Genomic DNA, 24,912 nt, shown 5'->3' with positions numbered 1-24,912 from the left:
CCGGTTTCAACTTGAAACTCAAGGGGATCATCTCTTCCTTCTTCTCCTTATTGTAGTTTTGGGGACAGAGGTGACTGCAGTTCACCTCAAAGACAGTATCCTACACAGTTCCTTTTGTGTAATGTGTTGAGATCCATCATCCCGAGTGGCCACGGGAGCCCAATCTGTGTCTGCCTTCCCGTAGGCAGTTGAGAGCAGGGGAGTCTTCTAGCATTGCAGCTAAAGAATGAAGTTCCCTGGCTTGGTGAGCTGCAAGAAGGAAGCCCCTTGACTTGGGGTCAAGAAGAGGACATCCTTCCCACCTCCTGCCACCACGGTAACCTTCTGTGCATCAGGAGCATTTTTTGTCCAGAGTCTGCTTGGGCAACCACCAGTGCAGATCAAGCGTTGGAAAGTCCGCCGTTAAGGAGCCTTCCTTTGAGTCCTTCCCCCTTTTCCACAGCGTAGAAGCAGGTCACCAGTTTCTGTCTTGACGTTTCCCCCACCCCCTCTGCAGGTGAAAAGCATGGCCCAGTATGTACATAACATGGACAAACGCGACAATTTTCGGAGGACTCGCTTTTCCGACCGTTTCAAAGATGACATAACGACTATTGTGAACGTGGTCACCTCGGAGACTGCAGCCCTTCTAGTGAAACCTCAGAAGGTAACTGGGCCTTTTATTCTTTATTCTCTCAATCTTTTACCTTGAGCATCTTGTATTTTCATTAGCAGGGAAAAGCGTAGTCTTAAGACAGTCATTTAAATGTGACTGAATATGACAACTCAGTATAGTTATACTGGATGGGACCCTGGAGTGGTACTGGGGGGAATAGATATGGGCAGAATATTCTAGTTCTTAGAAAATACCTCTTGAAGTATTATGGCATAATGGGCATGATTTTTATAGCCTACTGTCAAAGAACTCTGGAAAAAATTGTTTTATATATATATATGAAGAGAGTGATAAAGCTAATATAGCAGAATGTGAAGTATTGATAAATCAATTAAAGTGCATATAGCAGTTCTTTGTATTTGGAATTAGTCCAAAATAGAAAGTTTAAAAATAAATAAAATTAAGTAGAACAATTTTAAAGTTTTTTTTTTTTTTAACATTTGTTTATTTTTGAGAGACAGAGGCAAAACATGAGTGCGGGGTGGGGAGGGGGGGGATAGAGAGAGAGAGAGAGATACACAATCTGAGGCAGGCTCCAGTCTCTGAGCTGGTCGTTAGCACAGAGCCCGACGCAGGGCTCGAACCCACGAACTGCAAGACAATGACCTGAGCTGAAGTCGGACGTTCAACCAACTAGGCCACCCGGGCACCCCCGGAAGTAGAACAATTTTAGAAGGCAGCTCTAAAATTTGAGGCAGCAGTGGTCATCACTAATACCTTTATCGTTATTAAGGATTTATATAGTACGAAGTGCTCAGGAGAAGATTTCCGTTCGGTTATTTCTCGCAGCAGACTTTCTGAGCCCAGCAGTGGAGTCTCCGTGTTGTCAGACACGGACGGGGAGCCTCAGTGAGACTGAAAGATTTTCCAAAAGCCACACAGCCAGCAGCGAGGCCAGGACCGATGATTCCAAGCCCAGAATAGTCAGACAGTTACGTCAACTGCCCAGGAGTGGCCCCTGTGCGGGACGGCTGGAGCCGGAGAACTTACCACTCAAAGATACTGTGGAAACTCCTCTGTGTCAGGTTTCTGTCCATCCCGGTGTCTGCTCAGCTTGGCCTGAGTTTGCAAAGTGCACGTCATGACCAAAGGAAACTATTTTCAAATCACATTTTCACTAGAGGCAGAGAACGCTATTTTCTCATTCTGAGAATAAAAAGACGTAAATGTGAAAAAGTGAATCCCCACTTACTCTGAAGTGCTGTAAGATGTCAAAAATATGAGCACCGAGAAGTAACCACAACAAAAGCCGTCGTCTCATTTCATGCAAGAGGTCACTCTACCGTGTGTAACTCTGACCTCTCTTGGGCTGGGAATGTTGCCTAATTGGAGAAAAAAAAAAAAACATTCCTGAGGTAAAAACCAATTCCTTTATCCGGGTTAGATTTTCTCAACAACCTTTATAAATTAACAACTTGTCTCACTGAAGATAGTGGGTATGTTTCAAGTTCGTTTTGCCAAGACAAGAGTTACAAGAATCAAATAATTTATGGCAGAGCCACGTGGAGAAATACGAGGCAACCATTAAAAACTAGTTTTGAAGAAATGTTAAAAATGCAGGGAAAGGTTCGTGGTACAATGTTGAACGAAAAAAATGCAAGGCCCAACATTGTCTATAGAGACTGAGCTCAATTATGTACATACACATGTAGGAAAAAAAAGGAATCGAAGGAAATGTACCTAAATATTAACAGTGAATAAAGAATTGCTTGATTCAGCCCAACACTCCTGGCACCCGTTAAGGGCTAACTTGTATTTTGCCACAATTTTGCCGGGTCACCAGCTTTGCCCAGTGTCAGTGTCTCCCCCAGGGACACGGTAGGACCTGTGTGTCCCAGCCTCCCTACCAGGCACTCGGTTGGTCATGATCGGGGCTTACCGCAAAATGATTCACGTGTTGGTTTGTTTTTAAGGAAAACGAGCAGGCAGAAAAGATGAACATCAGCCTGGCTTTCTTCTTGTACGACCTTCTGTCGCTCATGGATCGTGGCTTCGTATTTAACCTCATCAAACACTATTGCAACCAGGTGAGTGTCCCACAGGCCTAGCCGTGTTGTTTCTGGCTCCTTCTCCTCCAGTGCTGTGGTCACTGCCGTGGTATGCCGTCATGCTCCCTGCCAGGTTAGACAGCTTGACTCCTGTGCATTGTGGGCTTTCTGGTCATTTGTCTTCCGGGCTTCACTAGACACACTGGTCCGCACGGACTCCTGGAGCGTTTGCCAACCCGAAGGGGCCAACAAGGTCATGTGTGAGACCCGAGGGCTGTTGGTGCTATGGTCTTCTTCGCTGCAACATTTAACAGAAATCGTGTGACCGCGGCATTCGCTCTTAGACCAGGTCTAGAATTCAAAGCATGGGGTCTCTTTTCACATATTAGGGTAATTCATTAAAATGTGGCTGTGGAATTCGGACTTTAAAGAACCCTGATGGAATCTGCCAAAGAGCCCAGACCTCACTGAGCGCAAAGCAAATATCTCATGACCCGGGAGCATCTTACCACAGCCCTCTCCTCAGACGTTTAAGGAGCATTCTTCTTTTGTTCGCTGTCCCCCTAAATTGTCCCAGCAGGTGTCCTGCAAGTGGTTGCTGTTGTGGCTTCTCCTTTCCTTCCGCATTCCTCCTCTACCCACCACGACCGCTGTCACTGCCACTGTGACCACTCCCCACCAGCACTGTCGCCACCTGTGACTCCCATCGCCACCGCCACCCACCGCCTCCACCAGCACCCGCACCGTCACCACGGCTGCCTTCTTCCTGTGAACCAGGCACCGTGCTGAGCATCTGATAGAACCAGTATCTTTAATCCTTGCAAGGTGTCCTCTACATTTTGCAGATGAGGAAGCTGCGTCGTATAACTTGCTGGTTGGAAAGACCGTGGTTGGAAAACCCAGTCTTGCCTAACTCCAGGCTACAGCGGACTCATCACTCTGTTCTATCAGGCTTTGCTTTCTGTGGTCAATCCCTTCATGATGCTGAGTAATTCACTCAACTTTTCTGGGGCTCACTTCCTCATTTGCAATATAAAAGGATCTTCCCCAACTCCCGAAAACAGACCATGTCTTTTCTGAAGGAACTCCTAATAAGGAAACCCGCCTATAAAAAGAGAATCCTAAGGAAACCGCAAAATGCTCAGAGCACCGACATCTTGTGCAGCCCGGTCTCCTGACCCTACATGGATCTTCCGTTCCAGGTTCCACCAGCACGGAGGGGCGAAGGACTACGCCATTCCTCTCTGCCACCCCCATGTTTAGGGTTATGGGTCATCAGAGGAATTGCCAATATAAATTAATCTGGTTTTCGAAACAGGTCGCTGGATGACTTGCAAGTATAAGCTAATCCCTTTTTCAAAACTTAAAGTTGGACATATAGAAAGCAGATGCTAGAATACCATGGCAGACCCAAGGTTAGCTGCTGTTTAAGAATTTTTCATGACTCTTGTGAAACACTAAGGCAGACTTTTATTCAGGACCATCTATATAAGTGTGGGGACCATTGCAATGGGATTTTACAGTACAGGAGATGGGGCTCAACTCTAAATACAAAAAGGAAAAGTGGGAATTTAGAGCCAGGGAGCAGAGTAGGGGGATTAGTGGGGGGGAAATTAATAAGCAGGAATATCAGGAGTGGGGGGGATTCTGGCTAAACCAACCTGACAGGATTCTGGGTGAAGGCAGGCCAGGGGGCTGGTGAGGGATGAGGGTTGGGGAAGTCAGTGAGATATCAAGGTGGTCAGATACTGAGGCTGGGCGACTCTGGCTAAACTGACTCAGGAAGATCTTTGCTGAAATCGAGCTCTCTACGACATGTCCAAGGGCAGGCCTATTTGCAAAAGAGCTCAGAGGAGCCTGACTCGAGTTTGGTGAAAGAGAGAATCTCTGTGACACGTGGGCAGCTTTCATTACCAGAAGGCAAAGGAGGCGCTCCAAAGGAGATGTCTGCCCGCCCTGCAAACTCACTTTATGATTTTCTCTTTTGCTTTCCTTTCTTCTCTCTTTCTCTTTTCCGTCTTTTCCTTCGCTTTTAAGGTAAGGCGTGCTTCTCATTTACCCTCTTTTTCTTCCTCTTTTCTGTCTCAGCTGCCAGAGAGCCTTCGAGTCAGAATCTATAGGCTGGTGTTCTTATCCCAGTGGTGCCATTAAATTCCTCTGCGATCCGGGGAGCTTAACTTTTACATGAGTGGCTTCCTTATTGGCAAAAAGACAGAGTTGGATTAGATTTATCCAGGCTTTAACATTTTCACTCTGTGCTCTGTTTGCCAGTGATATCTGTGGGTGTTGCTTAGTACAATTAACGTGGACCCTCAGGCTTAAAGTGGTCACTGACGTAGTCAATGGTGATTTATTCCACTGACCCCAGCTATCTAGGTACAGTATGAACATCATACCTGAGGCAAGTTTTTATTCTTCCAAAGTCCCCTGGTTTTGTCATTTTACATAGCCTGATTCAAGCATCCTATCATGTTTTCTGCCATTTATAGACCTTGTGACAATGGGTATAATCTTAGCCTTTTATTAATAGTCACTAACGATAGACAAATCTAGTTTTTCACTCCCTTGATGTCACTTTCAATGTGCCACTAACTTAACACCCATCCTTGGGTAGTGCCACTGAGGCTACCACTGCGGGTCCTGACCTTTGGGGAAGATGTTTCTGGAATGGCACCTTGCTGTTTTCTAAATATCACCAAAATTATTTTTGAAATTTCTGTCTTTAATGAAATCTCAAGGGAGCTTTTTAAGATACCTATACTGCGGGCTTCTTTCAAGGACAAATATCTTATGCTTTCAAGCTCTGACTAGTTTGACCCAACAACTCTTGGTGAGTGACCAGTGAGGGGCATAAGATCAAGTTCTAATCAGTCCAGTTTACTGGTGAATCCATGGGTGCAAAGTCAGCCAGCAAGACACAGTGACAAAGAGTATAGGTTCTGGTAACTTTTGTTCGCACAAAAGTCATGTTTTATTTTTTACGTAATCCGTGATGGTATTCCTTTGTTTCCAGTAAATGTCTAGCTACAGACCGATTGATCCTATAGGCAAAATGGATGAGCCACCACCCAATGGCTTCTCCTAAAATGGTTGAAAATATGTTGCTCCTTAAATGATACCATTTATGAAACCACTCTGAAAATGCAAGAAGAGAAGGCATGTCCGTTCACACGGATGAGATACTTGGTTTCCCGTGCGGGGGCCCGAGGGTGTTGATGGTGATACATATGGAGAGGCTCAAGGTCTATCAGGTCCATCCTTTCCCTACTTTGTCTTCAAAGAAGCTGCCTCTGAGTCACAGCCCATGGAGTCTGGGTCCTCACTGGTTCCTCTCCCTGAGGGAAGCAAGGGATCTCTTCCACATTGTCCCTGGTGTCAGCTGTTCATTGCTTATTTCATGGCTCGTTGGTGTTGTTTTCATCTTAATTTTTTAAATTGAGATAAAATTAACGTGGAGTGTTATATTAGCTTCAGGTATACAACGTATTGATCCAACAATTCTATACGTTAGGCAGTGCTCACCACAAGCGCAGTCTCCCGTCACCATACGGTGTTATGACAGTATAGTTGATGATCCTCATTAGCTGTGCTTTTCATGGTTTGTCTGTTTAAGGGAAGACTTCCTCAGAAACGTCCCAGCTTTCTTCTTTCTCCTCCACTTCCTCCTCTCTTACTTTGGGGCAAACTCCTCAACTTTTTTTTGCAGGGGCTACATCCTTTCTTCAATAATAGGATGCCTTTATGTGGGGAACGGGTCTGAGAACTCCCCATTGGGGCCTTTAATGAGAAACTACAAAAGAACAGTAGTGGCCTGAGAGTCATCCAGTCGTATTCCAGGGGTTTTGTGTGGCCCCCTATGGGGTCAACCCCTTTCATTTAGTTCTTTAGACAAAGTGGCCTTTTTGTGAAACGAATGATGTTATGTTACACAGAAGACGTACATCCAGATTATTTGCAACACAGGTTTGCCACGGTGTTGTAGATTTGACAAGTGTGGGTGTCAGGTCAAGAATCCACATTTTGGACAGCTGCTAGGCTAGAATTATTAAGGGGAAGAGTATGCATGAAAACTCAGTGGGCCTCCCTGTGATACACAACTTTCCCTCTGTTGCACCGTCCCATTAATTTTTTTTAATTTTTTAAATGTTTATTTACTTTTGGCGGGGGGGAGCATGAGCAGGGGTGGGGCAGAGAGGGAGGAAGACACAGAATCCGAAGCAGGCTCCAGGCTCTGAGCCGTCAGCACAGAGCCCGACACGGGCCTCAAACTCATGAACCGCGAGATCGTGACCTGAGCGGAAGCTGGACGCTTAACCGACTGAGCCACCCAGGCGCCCAAGTCCCATGAATTTTTATTAAGTTGATGGTCTTAATCCGGAGAGAAGGGAGGTTTTTGCCTCTGCCAACTTCAACTCCATTTACCTTGTCATAAACACATCTTTGCTGTTTCCGTTTTTCCTCCCAGCTGTCGGCCAAGCTCAACAACCTTCCGATGCTCATTTCCATGAGGCTGGAGTTTCTGAGAATCCTCTGCAGCCACGAGCATTACCTCAATCTGAACCTCTTCTTTATGAATGCCGATACTGCGCCAGCGTCCCCCTGCCTCTCCATCTCTTCCCAGGTAATCCCTGAAAGAATTCCTCAAGCTATTTCATTGAACTAGGCATTTATTCCTATAAAGGTTGGTCTTGTTACTGAAAAGAAAAATGGAGCTGTTCACACCGGATTGCTCGATCCAGAGACACACAAGTATGGTACCCAAAGTTGTACCATCTAACTGATCATTTACAAGCTGCATGACTGGTTCCTTCCTAGGCTCAAGGGTCTCTGCTGGGGTAAGGAAGAGTGAGGAATTCATACGCACTATGGAAATCTAGAAATTCATAGAAAAGTCACATAGCTTCCTTTGTCTGGCATTAATTGTCTTTCCACTTGAGGCTGACCGTCTTCTCTGCTCACTTTCCTTTTCCTAAACTCCAGAGCCCTAAGATTTATGAAATGGCATATTCCTTTATATTAATTCCATAATGATCAAATAGCGGTTTTTGACATGGGTATTTACATCTTTGAGCTATCCTAGAATTTTCTGTTGATACTCTTATGAAATGGAGTTCAGCACAAGTTGAGTCCATCTTGAATCAGACTCCAATAATTTAGTTCTTAAAGCACTAAGAAGACCTTGTCATAAACTGATCAAGCATTCTTTTTATAGGGAGTGTATTTTCTAATGAGTCTTACTCTCTATCAGCTGAAAATAAATAAATAAATAACACCTGTGTCATATTTAGAGACAAGGCTTTGACTGACATGGCCAATCTTTCTTTGTGGAACAGTATCTCACAGGTGAGGTTCAGTGGGCCCCAGGGTCAACCAGATGTTAAGGAGCATTATGCAAATACAGAGCTCCAGAGTCAATTAAGTTCTAGAGACCCTGTATTAACAGGTTTTTGGTTTTGGTTTTGTTTGTTTGTTTGTTTGTTTGTTTTGCGGTCGGCTACCCACGAGTCTGTAACTTGTTGCTGTAAGTTATAAATACCCAATGGGTGGAGAAGAAAAATATTTAATAAGCACTGATTCCCAAAGTGATTTAACTACTAAAAACCTTTCTTCCCCCCTCCATAGATTTGTCAAGGGACTAGTGCCCTCTAGAAAAAAACTTTAAGGAAATACCGTTTCACAATCACATTCCATTTATTGGTGACAAATCAGTGGCTCAGAGCAGCAGATAAGATTTCTCAATATTGTGTTCTATTTCTGTTGGGTATTCCTTGATGCCAACAACAGAGGTGAAGGTTGGTCTTACTAATTAAAAAAAAAAAGAAAACTTAGCCATTTATGCCAAGTGCTATGAGCCACTTGTTAACGACGTCACCATCTCATTGTGAACTGGGGGAGACATGACTTACAGCAGCGATTCCCCATGTGCTAACTTTGCCCTGGGTCTTCTGCCACGTTTCCCTTCTGACCGCCCCGGGGAATTAGTAAGCCCAGCCAGTGGCCAGGCCAGTCCCACCGGCAGCAAAGGATTTCCAGGGACACTTCAGATGCCCTTGGTGCAGTAGAAAGTGCGCCCCCGGGAGAGCGCGGGAATTGCCTGGGACTTGTAAGTCTCAGCGGAATTGCCTGCTCGAAGCCACAGCGTTGGATTCCGTTGCCCGTTCCCTGTCCACGTGGTGCCCTGGGACTTGAATCTTCACTTTCGATCTGGGGTGGGGAACGGAGTATTGGTCGTTTCGTGACAGACCCTGGCTGCTTTATTCCCATCTTTCCCAATTGGCAGCTCCCTGTTTGTGGGAGGGGAAAGCAAAGTGACCACTCTACGGGCAGCTCCGTTTCCTCGTCCGTCAGGTGGGGAATGCACTGGACAATGCTTGCAAAGACTTGTGGCAGCATGGCTCCATAAACGCTGGCTGTTGTGATTTTGTTCATTTGTTTGTTTTTATTTTTTTTAATTTTTTTAAATTTTTAAAAAATTTTTTTAATGTTTATTTTTTATTTTTGAGACAGAGAGAGACAGAGCATGAACAGGGGAGGGGCAGAGAGAGAGGGAGACACAGAATCTGAAACAGGCTCCAGGCTCTGAGCTCTGAGCTGTCAGCACAGAGCCCGATGCAGGGCTCGAACTCACGGACCGTGAGATCATGACCTGAGCTGAAGTCGGACGCTTAACCAACCAAGCCACCCAGGCGCCCCTGTTTTTATTTTTTTTTAATTAATTTATTTCTGTTGAGAGAGAAAGAGCGAGAGCGTGAGACGGTGTGCACGTGAGTGGGGGGGGGGGGTGCAGAGAGAGAGGTGGGGGAGAAGGGGAGAGGAGGGGACGGAGAGAGACAGGGATTCCCAAGCAGGCTCTGCACTGTCAGCACAGAGCCCGACGCGGGGCTCGAACTCACGAACCGTGAGATCATGACCTGAGCCCAAAGCGAGAGTCAGGCGGTTAACCAACTGAGCCACCCAGAGGCCCCAGACCGTTCTTGTGACTCAAAGAACTGCTCCTTGCATTTGTGCAGAACTCAAGCTCCTGCTCCAGTTTCCAGGACCAGAAGATTGCCAGCATGTTTGATCTGACTCCCGAGTACCGCCAGCAGCATTTCCTCACCGGACTTCTCTTTACTGAACTGGCTGCCGCCCTCGATGCTGAGGGGGAAGGGTATGTTTCTGACATTTCGATTGGAATACGAAGCCAAAAACCCACACACAAAAAACCCCTCCTTACTCAAGTTTGCCGTCCAACCTCTCCGACTTGGCGGAAAAACTCTACCATTCACCAGTTCTGAAGAGTAGAAACACTCACGTGTTGAGAAAATGGTGCTGGATAGGAAAAGTGGAAAGCCCTGAGGGACAGAGAGAAGCCACAAAACGGCTTTTTTTCAGCCATTGATTCATTGAGAAGAATTTCCCAATTCTAATACAGCAGGCTTCCCGGGGATGCTTTGATTAGTGAACTCCTCAGGAACAAAGACATTTATGAGACGTGCCCCGGGTGATCTGCGTACACACGGAGGCAGCAGCAAGATGCTGCTTGCTTAATGTTGACATTGAAGAAGTGGCCGCTGATGGGAAGGCAGTTACCCAGTGTCCAGATTAAGTTTCTTGCAGGGAGGCCTGCCCACAAGGGAAGAGATGCCTCGGGTCCAGAGCTTGTAAATCCTTTCACCTCTTAGAAGCCTGATCACCCAGGGGCATGTCGGAGTATCTAGTCTTAAAAGTCTATGGACAGGGCTGGAGACAGATCACCCCTTCTCCTTTCCTTCTCTCCCTGTGCTCCATGAGCTATGGGATTAGAAAACCACCGTCCGCCTGATGGCACAAAAGGAGACAATGCCTTCCAATATATTATGCATCCCATTCAGTAGTTAGCAAATGCCTACCCTGGGGCGTGTAGAGTCGATCAGAGATACACCAGTGCCCCAAACAGCCAAAACTCCCCGGCTCCGTAAATCTCGCCATTCAGGGACTCAGATTGTTAGGACTGGAAAATAGTTTGGGCTCAGCGCTTTCGATGTTCAGGTTAGGTGCGAAGAATTGAAGGAACTTGCCCAAAGTTACATTACAAAACCAAATCTAGAGCCCTGGTTTCCTGAGTGCTCTCCCAGGGCCCACCCTCCCATAGCACACCATCGCCCTCTCTGGAAAACCCCTTCCTACTGCTCCTCCCTTCTTCCTTCCTATGCTAAAGGAGTTTCTGGAATACAGTCTGCTGATTAGTGGCAGCATTGCTAGATGTTACGGATTTTTGTCTAATGGGCAGTTTTCAAGTTCTCTCTAAGTGCTTGTGATTTAAGGAAGGAAACAGTGACTTGAAGGGAGCACCTTCAAGCTTGTGCGACTGCAAAATCACAAACATATCCTAAGTGCTTTGTCCATAACGATATTACCCAAGTGAATGTCTGTCCCTGCCTCCCAGGAGGCCAGTATGGGAAACTGAATGGTCTTCACTCTAAATCCTGCCTCTTTTCAGGAATTCAGGTCCTGAGCGCCTCCTTTGAGAGCTTCAATCTCACCTTCTTCGTCCAACCCAACTAAACTCCTCTCTATTTTCCCGGTAGAACTTTCTACCCTATAATTAACATAAATTTCCAAAGCAACACAAAGTGCCCTGACCTATAAGGTGCTGAAAATGAGGTTTGAACAGAAAGAAAATCACCTTAGTTTACAGATACACACACACACACACACACACACACACACACACACACACACACACACATTTTTTTCTTAATTGCCCTTTAATAGGATTGATCTACATGATCCACATCTAATTGTCCTTTAATAGGAGTAATTTCTGAAAGGAGTCTTTAGTAGTTTCTGTTTTCCATGTCCCTTCCAGTGAGATGTCTAGGGAAACCGCCCTGACATCTATTTTGATTCTTTATAAAATTGTGGCCGTTATTTTACTAGCAAAAGAGTAGAGTATGTTCAGAGGTCATCTTGTAATTATGTTCAGTCAAATAGGAACATTCTTCAAACACACACACACACACACACACACACACACACGGTACCTTTTCTACCCACTCCCCGAAGGTAGCTAATTAAGAGTGTTTCTCCTTTGGCAACAAATAATCCCTGATTTCTGGGTTGTCAGTTGCTCCCCTGGAAAGTCCTTAGAAATACTGTCACATACTTATTAGTGACTTTGCCACGTGGGCTGAAGCCTCAGAAAAATCTCATGGTCTAACAATACTTCCTCTTGATTAGTACTGCCTTTTGCTGCCAAGACAGTTAACAGACTCACCAACAACCTGCCCATCTCAAGGGTAAGGGCCCCAGATACATCTCAGTATCTGGGCTTCTGAAAGGGGCCATGGCTCCAGTTTCTAAGGGGTCTGCCTAGAACCCCCTTTACCTGGGGGTGCCCACAAATATCTACACATCATTCAATCCACAATGTTCCTCAAGCATGTGGAAATTATCTAGCATCTCTGTGCTAGGTCCTTCACATGCTCTTCAGGAGAAAGAACACTTTCCAACTCATTCTATGAGGCCAGCATTACCCTGATACCAAAAGCAAACAAAAGACAGATATGACTGTAGATATGATTATCCTCAACAAAACACTGAAAACCTGAATTCAACAATGTATAAAAAGGATTATACACGGTAGCTAAGTATGATTTACCTTGGGAACACAAGATTGGTTTAACATCTGAAAATCAATTGATATAATATACTGTATGCATGGAATAAAGGTCAAAACCCAGTCAATCATCTCAATAGATGAAGAGAAAGCATTTGATAAAATCCAATACCTTTTTCTGAAAAAAAAAATCAACAAATCATATAGGAATATAACAGAATGTCCTCAGCCCCGGTAAAGGGCATCTATGAAAAACCCACAGCTAGCATCATACTTATTAGTGAAAGGCTGATTGCTTTCCCTGTAAGACCAGGAACAAGATAGGAATGACCACTCTCGCCACTTCTGTTTTACTCATTGTTTGTTTCGAAAGCCCTACCCAGGGCAATTAGGCAAGACAGTGAAATAAAGGCGCCCATATTGGGAAGGAAGAAGTAAAACTATCTTTGTCCGCAGATACCATGATTTGTTTATAGAAAATCCTACGAGGCGCTTGGGTGACTCAGTTGGTTAAGTGTCCAACTCTTGATTTCGGGTCAGGTCATGATCTCGTGGTACGTGAGATTGAGCCCAGTGTTGAGCCCCGCGTCAGGCCCCACGTGGAGCATGGACCCTGCTTGGGATTCTCTCTCTGCCCTTGCCCAGCTTGCACTAACAGCATGGAGCTTGCTTGGGGTTCCCTCTCTCCCTCTCTCTCCATCCCTCCCTCTCTCTCTCTCCCCTTCTCTGTCAAAATAATAATAAACTTAAAAAAAAAAAAAAGAAAATCCTATGGAAGCCATTAAAAACCTATTAAACATAATAAATGTGTTCAGCAAGGTTGCAAGGTACAAGATCAATATACAAAAATCAATTATATTTCCATATACTTGTGATGAACAATGTGGAATGAAATTAAGAAAACAACTCCATTAAAAATGGCATCAAAAAATAATAAAATCTCAGGACTAAATTTTTTACCAAAAGAAGTACAAGACCTGTATGCCAAAAACTCTAAGACACTTTAGAAAGAAATAAAAAGATCTAAACAAAGCAGAGAGGCATGACATATTCATGGATTAGAAGATTCAGTGTTGTTAAGATGACGTTACTCCCCGAACTGATCTACAAGTTCAGTGTAACCCCACTCAGAATTCCAGCTGGCTTCTTTGCAGATACTGACAAGCCGACCCTAAAAAATCATATGAAATTCAAGGGACCCGGTGTAGCCCAAACAATCTTGAAAAAGAACACAATTGAAGGACTCACATTTCCTGATTTCAAAACCTACCACAAAACAATAGAAGTAAAGACTGTGTGGTTCTGACACAAAGATAGACATATAGATCAGTGCAATTGAATTAAGAGTTCAGGAATACATCTTCACATTGATAGTCGATTGGTTTTTGACAAGGGTGCCCAAATAATTCAATGGGGGAAAGAGTTATGTTTCCAACGGGCGGCACTGGGACCGGTGGGTATCCACGTGCAAAAGAATGACGTCGGGCCCTCCACGTCATACCCTGTGCAGAGGTTAACTCAAAATGATCAGACCTAAATGTGAGTGCTGACGCCGCAAAACTCTTAGATGAAGTCACATGGATAATCTCCACGAAATAGGATCAGGCACCAGAAGTAGATCTGCCACCAGAAGTGGGCACGACAGAAGAAAAAAAAAAAATAGCTAAGCTAGACTTCACTAAAGTGAGAACCTGGGCGACATAAAGGACATCGTCAAGGAGATGAAAAGGCAATGCACAGAATGGGAGGAAAATATTTGCAAAATGTAGATCTAATAAGGGATTTGTACCTGTTACGTAATTTTCAAATCTTACAACTCCATAACAGAAGGACAAATAACTCAATATTTCAAAGGGCAAGGATCAGAATAGACATTTCTCCAAAGAAGGTATGACCAACAAACACATGGAAAGATACTCAACACCGTTGGCCATCAGGGAAATGCACATCAAAGCCAGATTATGACCCCTTCTCTCTTAGTTGCTTGGGTCAACTGTAACAAAAATACTGTAGCCTAGGTGGCTTATAAACAACAGGAATTCATTTCTCGTAGTTCCGGAGGCTAGGAAGTCCAACATCAAGACGCTGGCAGATTCAGAGTCTGATGAGGACCCACTTCCTAGTTCATAGATGGCCATTTTCTTGCTATATTCTCGCATGGTAGAAGGGGCCAGGGAGCTCTCTGGGGTCTCTTTTCTGAGGGCACTAGTCTCACGCATGAGGGCTCCATCCTCATGACGTAATCTCCCAAAGGCCCCGCCTCCTAGGACCATCACTCTGGGGATTAGGTTTCAACATAGGAATTCTGGGAGGACACAAACATTCAGTCCATAGCACCTTCATACCCACTAGGATGGCCGTAATAAAAAAGATAAATAATAACACGTGTTGGCAGAGAGAAAATGGAACCTTCGGACACTATCGGTAGGGGTGTAAAATGGCGTAGCCACCCTCGAAAACAGTTTGGTTGTTCTTCTAAAGGTTACACATAGAGTTACCGTAAAATCCAGTAATTCGACTCTGAGGTGTGAAGTAAATTCATATCCAAGAGAAGTAAACTTATGTCCACCCGGAAACTTATACACAAATATTCAAAGCAGTGTCCTGTTTGAGAGCGTTTTGGTCCATCTCCCTTCACCATGACCTCTGGCCTTCTGTGTTGTGCCATTAGGATCAGCAAAGTGCAAAGGAAAGCGGTCAGCGCCGTCCACAGCCTCCTGAGCTCTCACGACCTGGACCCGCGCTGCATCAAACCAGAGGTGAAGGTCAAAATTGCTGCCCTTTACCTGCCTCTGGTTGGCATCATTTTGGATGCTTTGCCGCAACTCTATGACTTTACAGGTGAGGATGCCTCTGTTTCCTTCTTTGGATTGAGGAGGGCCCCTGCTCATGCCCCAGCGGAACGAAGTTTCTCTTACGAGCTTTAGTGCCAATATGCCTGTGTGAGCAATTTTCCACACCGGTGCCCTCCAGACCTTTTCTTTTTCTTTTTTTTTTTTTTTTTTAAGGTTTATTTATTTTTGAGAGACAGAGACAGAACGCAAGCAGGGAAGGGGCAGAGAGAGAAGAGGGAGACACAGAATCCGAAGCAGGCTCCAGGCTGTGAGCTGTCAGCACAGAGCCCGACGCGGGGCTCGAACTCACAGACCGTGAGATCATGACCTGAGCCGAAGTCAGACGCTTAACCGACCGAGCCACCCAGGCGCCCCTGAGCCTTTCAAATCTCAATGGTTTCTGGATGTGTGCTTTGGCCTTTACAGTAATGATGTAGCTGACAAATGGGAAAACAGTGAAAGTATTCCATTACTAGAGGTAATATAGTGCACCTGTTACATGTGGAATCCTTAGATACACTAAGAAGAATATAATTTTTAAGAAAGAAACAGCTGTGGGGCACCTGGGTGGCTCAGTTGGTTAAGAGTGCTGCTTTGGCTCAGGTCATGATCTCACGGTTTGGGAGTTCCAGCCCCGCATCGGGCTCTGTGCTGACAGCTCAGAGCCTGGATCCTGCTTGGGATTCTGTGTGTATCTCTGGGCCCCTCCCCTGCTTGTGCTATCTCTCTCTCTCTCTCTCTCTCAAAACTAAATAAACATAAAACAATTTAAAAAAGAAACAGGTGAATTCAAGTTCCAGCCCATTTATTGCGATATGTGACCTCTGAAAAGTTCCTCCACCTTTCAAGGCCTTCCCTCCCCTTTCCCTCAACTGTGACAGTGTGGTGACAATTCTGTATCTTAGGGGTGTGATGAAGATGAAATGAGAGCCCTTCCATAGAAGCATTTTATGTGGCAGGTGTTTGTATCCTTCTCTCCATCTTTCCTAACCTGACCCATCGCGTATGTGAGGGAAGTAAGACCATCCTCAAATTAATCCTGATAGGATCAGATCTTACATAATTGCCACATGCTATTCATTTCACCATTTGTCTAAAAACTCAGCTGCCTTTCAGCACAGATAGGGCATGATTTTTTTAATTGAGTTCTAAAAATATGTGAGTTCTGTTTTCAGAATTTTAGCAGAAGGAAATACTGTTTGCAGGCTAATTTTTCTGAAAAATTGAAGGTCCAAATACTTAGGATGTTGACAAGTCCAGCAAAATATGACCTTTTAGTGAATCAATCAGTTGCGAGTATTTTAACACACTTTTCAAAGAACTGCTTAAGCAAAAACTTTGTGTGTGATTTGGTGGTGTTCTTAAAAACCAACCTTTTGGTTGCAGACATCTAGACCTACGTATAAATATAAGCATGTCGACATTATATACGGATGATAAATTAAGATTCATTTCAGGCATTTGGAATTCAATCCATTGTTGCTGAATTGGTGGTATTCGCCTTTTATTTTATAAGGAACCGATGAGTTCTGTGATTATAGGTTCCTTTCTATTTGGTCATTATTTAAAATATTTGAATAGAGTAAAAAATATTCTATTACATACCCGAGACTAATTTTACACTAACTGGAATTTAAATAAAAACTTCAAAAAAATTTTTAAATGTTGTATCACAGGAAAGTGTTAATGAGAGCTTTCTTTTTACAATTTGAAAAATCAATTTCTAGCCGAATCTTGAGCTGGGCATTTCGTCTCTTTTAGTAGCCTGCCTGCTTTTTCCTGGAGATGGTAGCAGATAAATAATGCTAACCATCAGGCTTTAAATTACTGTACTGACTTCAGTGACGAATAAGTATCAGTCTCTTGGTGGGTAGTGGGTTGGGGACACAGGGAAATAGTGTTTTTGGTTTGACATCACCAAAGTTTGTTTGTTTAAGACTTTTAAAATAACAATTTTAGGTTCCCAGCAAAACTGAACAGAAATTACAGAGACTTCCCATACGCCCCCTGCCCCCACAAGCACATCCTCCCCCATTATGAACATCCCCTACTAGAGGGGTAAATTGGTTACAACGGATGAGCCTACAGAGACTCCTCATAATTACCCAAAGTCCGTGGTTTACATTAGGGTTCATTCTTGGGGTTATAAATTCTATGGATCTGGACAAACATAACAATGATATGTATCCATCATTGTGATGTCATTCAGCGTAGTTTCTCTACCCTAAAATCCCTCCGTGCTCTGCCCAGTCTGTTCCATCCCGCTTCCCCAGTCCCTTGCAACCACTGAACTTTCTTCCGTCTCTATCGTTTTGCCTTTTCCAGAGTGTCATATAGTTGGAATCATATAACATGTAGCCTTTTCAGATCGACTTCTTTCACGTAGGAGAATGGATTTAAGGATCCTCCAACTCTTTTCATGACTTGATAGCTCATTTCTTTTTAGCGCTGAATAATATTCCTTCAGATGTACCCCAGTTTATTTACCCATTCATCTACCGAAGGATCTCTTGCTTGCTCCCAAGCTTTGGCAATTATAAATGTGCGGGCATAAATTTTCAACTCCTTGCATAAAGTACCAGGAGGCATAATTCTTAGATCGTATGGTAAGAGCGATGATGTTTTCACCACAGCTGCAGATGCCCGTAGTGGAAAAAATCGTGCCAATGGCTCAGACGAAGAACAAGAAGGAGCCAGTGCAATTAACCAGAATGTGGCGCTGGCCATAGCTGGAAATAATTTTAATCTGAAGACAAGTGGAACAATGCTTTCTTCCCTGGTATGTTGATGCACATTTCTCTGGTTTATTTTTTTGTGTGTTTTCCCATCTTCTGGTGGGCGTGTTCTTATATTTGCCTGCTGGAACCCAGAATAGAACAGGCTGTGAGAGGTCTGCCTCTGCTCCGTCCCGAAAGGCCTCCGCGTAAAGCTAGCTGTTGGGAAGGGAAATGGGGCCGATGAGGCAGCACAGTCGCAGATGGTTCAAATTCGGGCAGTCTCAGTGGTGCCTGAGTTCAAGGTTTAGAACACCGGGAAAGAGGTGAACTTGGGATATCTGAGATCAGTGCAAAGAGGATCAAACCACAGCTCCCTCGGGTGGGAGGCTGGAGCTGTGTTTATTCTGTGTTTATTCTTCACACTATTTCTGCCTCCAAAAAAATGATCAAAGGGGGCCAGGTGCTTGGGGTGGGGGCTTCTCATGCAAAAGACTTCAACTTTTCTGGGGCCCCCAGGGAGCCTAAACCCGGAGTCGTATAGTTCTGTCCTTTTGCACAGACTCTGGGCTTAAAAGGGGCTTCTCCGGGAATACCGTGTCTGATTTACTTGAAGTGGGATCTGTCTCTGTCCCTTGATGAGCTCCGACTCTTCCTTCAGCAGATAGTGACAGTGCCGCCTTGTCCAGCTTAACTGAACTTTGCATTTCAGCGTGGGGTATACATCCACGGAGAACACCGCTCAGTTGCCTCCTGGGAAGGCGGCATCTACATAGACCTGAGGCTGCTTTGCTGGATGGTTTTCCTCGCTTCCCTCCAGCACTTAGCAAGCTGGACCCCCTGGACACCCCCGGGAGGGCTGGAGGGCAGGGATAGAAGAAAGAGAAAGGACATTTGAGAGTTGACGTCACCCATCGTCTTGCGGTTTGAGAAATACCGTGTTGTATGACCTCCTCCACCTTTCCAATGTGCATCTTAGCACAAAGCTCGCTGCCGGAGGTGGTGTTGCCTTTTACATTGTTATTTGCCTCCAGGGGCAAATGCCCAAACGCCCAAAGTCCACCATTAGAGGATCTTCCCTGGGAAGTCGTCACTAAGGTTTTCATCTCTTCTTGTCACCTACTCAGAAAAACGGAGCTAATTTCATAAGCCCTATCATTCATCCCCAAGCCAACATTTCCCTCACATACACGCAGCACGCGATGTCACATTCCTCTGGATTATTAGCTACACCGCATGAACCAAGACTGCGGCCACATATTGTTCTTTGTCTTGATTTGATGAGTTAAAGTAAGTATGCTCAGCACTCTAAAAAGAACACTTGGGGCAGAGGTATTCAAGCAAATAGCCTGAGCTCCCCCGTCCCCCGCCCTCCGACCCCCAGCAAATCATGGATTATGATTGAAGTCCCAGCACAGAGGACCCCATGAAATTAGGGATTTGATTCATTTGCTGAACCCTTCGTGACCTTGATATTGTACTTTGGACCCTGACAAAGAAGCTAACACTTGAACAGTTGGGATATTTCTGGAGCCTAGCTAGTCTTTTTCTCTGCTCTGAGTTCAGCGCTCCCGTGTCGAGCTTGAAGCAGAAATACGTGGAATCTTAGCAGGATAGAAGCCCCTTTGTATCATTTAGACGGGGCGGCGGCAGTTGCGGGGGGGAGGGGGGGAGTGCTGGTCAAGGCAGGGCAGACCACCAGACCACACTGCTCCTGAGCCGCAGGGCCCCCCCAGTACATGGCCAGAAGTCTGGCTCAGACATGGCCCCATGTGAGACCCTTTGGTGAGTACGCTCAGGGAACACGGCTTCCTAGCCCAGGAAAGGACCAGTTCCTGGGAACGGCTCCCCAGCCGGGGAACAATTGCAAAGACTGTGTTCTAAGAGACCAGCATCCCCTAAGCTTTCGGGGTTGCCACTGCTCTACTCCTTCCCTTGTCCATCCCGCCATCTGCCTCCTTGCAGCCCTACAAACAATACAACATGCTGAATGCCGACACGACCCGGAACCTCATGATCTGCTTCCTGTGGATCATGAAAAACGCCGACCAGACCCTCATCCGGAAGTGGATCGCCGACCTGCCGTCCATGCAACTGAACAGGATTTTAGATCTCCTTTTCATCTGTGTCTCGTGTTTCGAGTACAAGGTGAGCGTGCGGTGGCCCAGCCTGACACCAGCCTCTTAGCTCCCAAGTTCAGGTCTACCTTGTTACTACTGCTCCCCTGTTGCTTGGGGAATGGAGGCATCATGAGTTTTTCTTTCTTCTGTATTAAGATCCGTGACCTCTTTGCATTCTACATCTGGTCGTTTCTCCGGGGAAGGACTTCTGCCTTCTGCAGAGAGAACCCCATTCTCATTCACAGGATTCATAGGATCCCCCAAGCGGCATCTCCATATGATGCGTCCAAACTGGCCGCTGTTCGCCGTGGAGTGTTGTGTTTTGACGGTTCTCCCTGTGGACAAAGATCTCACCACACTAAACGTCCTTCTGCCTCTGTCCTGTCCAGGGCAAACAGAGTTCTGACAAAGTCAGCACCCAAGTCCTGCAGAAGTCAAGGGATGTCAAGGCCAGGCTGGAAGAGGCTTTGCTCCGCGGGGAAGGGGCCAGGGGGGAGATGATGAAACGCTGCCGGACTCCAGGTATGTTGGCCTTGCCGCTCCTTGCTTTCTGTCAGCGAGTTCTACACCCTTTGTGAAGAAGACTGTCTTCACAGCTCAAGTAAACACACTAGCACTTTCTTAAGCTGTTAGGATAATAAAGACAAGCAGATTCTAGGATTCTGTGCCTAGAAGGTGTATAGAATGTTAGCTGTGTGCTTCCAAGGAAAAGCTCCTGTCCTGAGGTCACAGGAACCCTGGACGTGTCCCCAAATGTGTCTTCTGTTTAACACTTGTCATTGGGAAAGGCCACATCCAAGAATACGAATCATAGGATAGATGGCATGTTGTCTCTCTCAAGGTTGAAGCCTCTCCATCGGGGCCTTTGACAAGTCTCTGTAGAGCGTGGTCAAGACACTGGATAATTCTGGTTCTAAAAACATCTCCCCGAATCATTCAGGGTGTTATTAGATTGCAGCTGACTTCCCCCTGAGGGTGTCAGAGTGTTCCAGTCCTCCAGGGACCCTGCCTGTGGAGTGATCTCAAAAAGGCTGCTCATCACTGTAGAATAGAGTGAAGTGCTCAGGTATGCTCAGTCTTCATCACTGTGCTCAAAGTTACGCAGAGTGACGGCTCAATCTAGGCGAAGGGACACAGTGTCTGAGAACTTGTAGGGAGCTCAGCTCTTCCAATGGTGGTTGGGTGCCCTTATTTAACACCCACACGCTTCAGTAATTCACCGAGAATCCCAGTTCCCCTGGAACCTCTGTTCATGACAAATGGGCTCACCAACCCTCCACAAAGGCAAACTGTCTACAGCTGTAGGCTGTCCATCCGAGAGCAGGCAGCCGGGACGTGGGCAGAGGCCTGCCCCCGGCATCCGGCACAGGCTCTCATTAACCAGAGACACGGTACTCAGTCCTCTCTGTTGGGCTTGTCACGGAACTTCTGGTTATCTTCGAGGGTTTCATGCTAATCAAATTCCTCTCGTGCATTTCTGAACTCCTAGGGAATGACCGATTTCCAGGCCTAAATGAAAATTTGAGATGGAGGAAGGAGCAGACACATTGGCGGCAAGCTAATGAGAAGCAAGATAAGTGAGTCTCTCGGCAACTTTGTGCTACTTTTACCTAAAGCCCCAAACTCTTTTTCCCAGGCTACTTGTATTACTGAAACAACTACATCCTTCCAAGGGTAAGAAAATGAAACATCATTATCTGTGTAGATTCAGTTCTTCCAGGGACCCAGGATAATCAAAGATATAAGGACTTATGATTTACAGCTCTTAAAACCTTATCACATTGATAGGCATTTAAAGAAAACCAATATTTAGCAATCTCAGATAGCTTGATGAAAGCTGCTGATGGGGAAAAGAGAGGGCCTCCGAGACCACATAATTCAAATTCGTTTTGCTGTTCCGGAAACGTGTACAAAATGTGTAGTCAGAGATTTTTTTGTATTACTCAATTTTTTTTTTAAGTGGAAACATCCTAAATGCTCAAGAATAGGGAACGATGTAAGGCAGTGTTAAGTTGGTATTAAAACTTCATGATATGGGAAACGCTTATGATATAATGTTAAGTAAACAAGAACAGGACAGACACTTGATTTTAGAGTAGAATCTTAAGTCTCTAAATACCTAGAGTAAATAGATTTTTTTTTTAATTTTTTTTAATGTTTATTTATTTTTGACAGAGAGAGAGACAGAGCATGAGCAGGGGAGGGGCAGAGAGAGAGGGAGACACAGAATCGAAAGCAGGCTCCAGGCTCTGAGCTGTCAGCACAGATCCTGACGCGGGACTTGAACTCACAGACCATGAGATCATGACCTGAGCCGAAGTCGGACGCTCAACTGACTGAGCCACCCAGGTGCCCCTAAATAGATTTTTTTTAAGTTTATTTATTTTGAGCGAGAGTGAGCATGAGCAGGGGAGGGGCAGAGAGAGAGGAAGAGAGAGAATCAAGAGCAGGCTCTGCACCACCATCAGCTCAGAGCCTGACACGGGGCTCAATCTCAGAAACCGCCAGATCATGACCCCAGCCAAAATCAACAGTCCACTGCTTAACCAACTGAGCCATTCAGGCACCCTTAGGATGAACACATTTTAAGACTAGAAGGAAATTTACCAAAATATTCACAGTGGTTTTCCTTGGGTGATTCTCTTTGGGTATTGAGGTAATGGATGTTTCCTTCCTCATACTGTCCTGTATTTCCTAGGATGGCCACGTGTAAGATATATGTATATTAATATAATTATGTAAATGTATCATATAAATATTAATATAATTATGACTATGTATTATATAGCCATATAATTGCATAATTATAAATATATGTTGATTATACATATTAATATTTATTGATTATATATTAATATATTTAATCATATATTTATATGTACAATTAAGTATATATTATGTATTTATTAATATATAAATATCAATATAATTATATAGGTGTATTATATAAATATCAATAGAATTATAAAAACATAAATGTTATAAACATAATACATAAATTATATGTGATATAAATATATATTATATACACACATATATATACACACATGTATATACATATATGCACATATATGTACATATACATAAATAATGTATTATCAGAAAAAACATAAAAAATGGATGGAAAAATTCTGCTTGGATTGCAGTGTATGAGATATATATGTGTAGAAATTTGGATATATAAGGACGTAAAACCAAATATGTTGAATAGAATGCTCACGTCTGCTGTTCCTCTTTGCGGCATATAGCCCGGTGCATCTCGGGCTCCGCTGAGCCAGACTTTGTATGTTTGAAGACACCGCCCCACCCACTTGACAGGGTGGAAGTAGCAAATCTCCACGGGTATGAAGCACCCACCCCGGGGGTGGGGCAGACTTGAATAACCGTGTTGTTTTCCAAGTAAATAGGAGTTACTGTCTTTGTTATCACCACGAGAATGATTCACTCTGGGTCCACATGCGGGACTTTTGAGAGTCAAATTTATTTTAAAACATTATGGAGATAAACCCTTATTTATTACATATGTTACAAGCAAAGCCTAATTGTTGCTCTCATTAGTAATATCCATTTGCTGTGGCTATTTTATTGTTGCTCTAAGTTCCCTGAACTAATTTGTAAGATACTTGGTTCTGAGAATCCACAAATTCTAGTTCAGGCAATGAGCCCCTTGCCTCCCAAAAGAATCCCCATGAAAGAAACGTGCATGTAGTTATGTGCTATGGAACGGCCTAGGTGCTTAGGCCAGCTACCCTCTGAGATTAGGAAAAGAGCCTAAGAAGACGTGCTTTTCCTGGGCTGCATAGATTGATGTTTTGGGAAACCTTCCCCTGTTGCTTGCAGAAACCACACCACACTGAGCCTTTCTGTGTGGAGCCTCTCCATACTCTCTGGGTCAGCTCCCAGCCCGGAGCTACGTGGTGAGCCGCCCGTTGTTGAGCTGCAGGTTCACCTCCTCAGAACATCAGGGGCGATGTGTTTTTTGGGTTTGTTTTTTCAAGAGAAACCATGGTAAAATTGTAACTGCTCCCCTTACCTATTTGGAAAAGTTGCTGTAATTATAACAGTGGCCTTTCACCTTTTTCTTTCAGATCATTTTTCAGTTATTTGGGCTCTCTTTCTTTTAGAGCAGTAATTTTCAACATTAGATTCACTAGGGGAGCTTTTAAAGCTCCTAGCTCCCAGATGGACCCCAGGCCAGTTAATTCAGGACTTCCCAGCAGTATTACCCAGAAATCAGTATTTGGTAGAACTCTCTAGGCGATGCTGCTGTGCAGTCAAATTTGAGAACTAGTATTTTAAAGGCCTGGCTCGTAGGCTTTCTAAAAACTACACTAGTGGTGGTGGTAGTTGCATGAAAATATAAACGTACTTAGTACCAATGAACTGCACACTACAGATGGTTAAGATGGTCGGGGCATCTGGGTGGCTGAGTCGGTTAAGCTTCCAACTTCGGCTCAGGTCATGATCTCACGGTTCATGAGTTCCAGCCCCATGTCGGGCTCTGTGCTGACAGCTCGGAGCCTGGAGCCTGCTTCGGACTCTGTCTCCCTCTGTCTCTGCCCCTCCCCTGCTTGTGCTCTGTCTCTCACAAATGAATAAACATGAAAAAAAATTTTTTTTTTAAATGGTTAAGATGGTAAATTTTACGTTATGTGTATTTTAGCACAATTGAAAACAAAAAGGAAAACCAGACCTAGGTCTGCATTGTCCAATACAGTAGCCACATTAATGCTATAAGTGAACAATACAGGCCAGATTTGGGAGATTTAGTGCCCATGAAAGAATGTGAAAGACCTCACTAGTAATTTTTATAGTGATCACATGCGGACAATTTTTTTTTCTGTATTGGATTAAATACAATATTTTCAGTTAATTCCACCTATTTCTTTTTACTTTTTTTTTTAGTGTGACTACTACAAAATAGAAAATGACATTTGTGTCCCTCATTATGTCTCTGTTGAAGAGCATTGCTCAAAATCTAAACCTACCAATATGTTTTTTTAAAAATAACTTTTATATTT

General features: G+C 44.5%; 1 protein-coding gene across 4 annotated transcripts in view; it reads left to right on the top strand.

The window, feature by feature from the left end:
• Window positions 1-24,912, top strand: part of DOCK8 (dedicator of cytokinesis 8) — a 226,632-nt gene that overhangs the window by 164,771 nt on the left and 36,949 nt on the right. For all 4 annotated transcript variants that reach the window (XM_042964329.1, XM_042964328.1, XM_007077463.3 and 1 more), the window contains 9 exons: window positions 497-646; window positions 2,569-2,682; window positions 7,109-7,264; window positions 9,654-9,793; window positions 14,895-15,064; window positions 17,691-17,836; window positions 19,737-19,919; window positions 20,281-20,413; window positions 21,381-21,468. In XM_042964329.1, the coding sequence (XP_042820263.1) occupies window positions 497-646; window positions 2,569-2,682; window positions 7,109-7,264; window positions 9,654-9,793; window positions 14,895-15,064; window positions 17,691-17,836; window positions 19,737-19,919; window positions 20,281-20,413; window positions 21,381-21,468 (1,280 nt within the window). The remainder of the gene's footprint in view (window positions 1-496; window positions 647-2,568; window positions 2,683-7,108; window positions 7,265-9,653; window positions 9,794-14,894; window positions 15,065-17,690; window positions 17,837-19,736; window positions 19,920-20,280; window positions 20,414-21,380; window positions 21,469-24,912) is intronic.

Source organism: Panthera tigris, chromosome D4 (assembly GCF_018350195.1).
Source record: "Panthera tigris isolate Pti1 chromosome D4, P.tigris_Pti1_mat1.1, whole genome shotgun sequence".
Classification (NCBI taxonomy): domain Eukaryota; kingdom Metazoa; phylum Chordata; class Mammalia; order Carnivora; family Felidae; genus Panthera; species Panthera tigris.
Note: the sequence above shows the minus strand (reverse complement) of the source record. Positions and strands in the feature narration are given on the sequence as shown.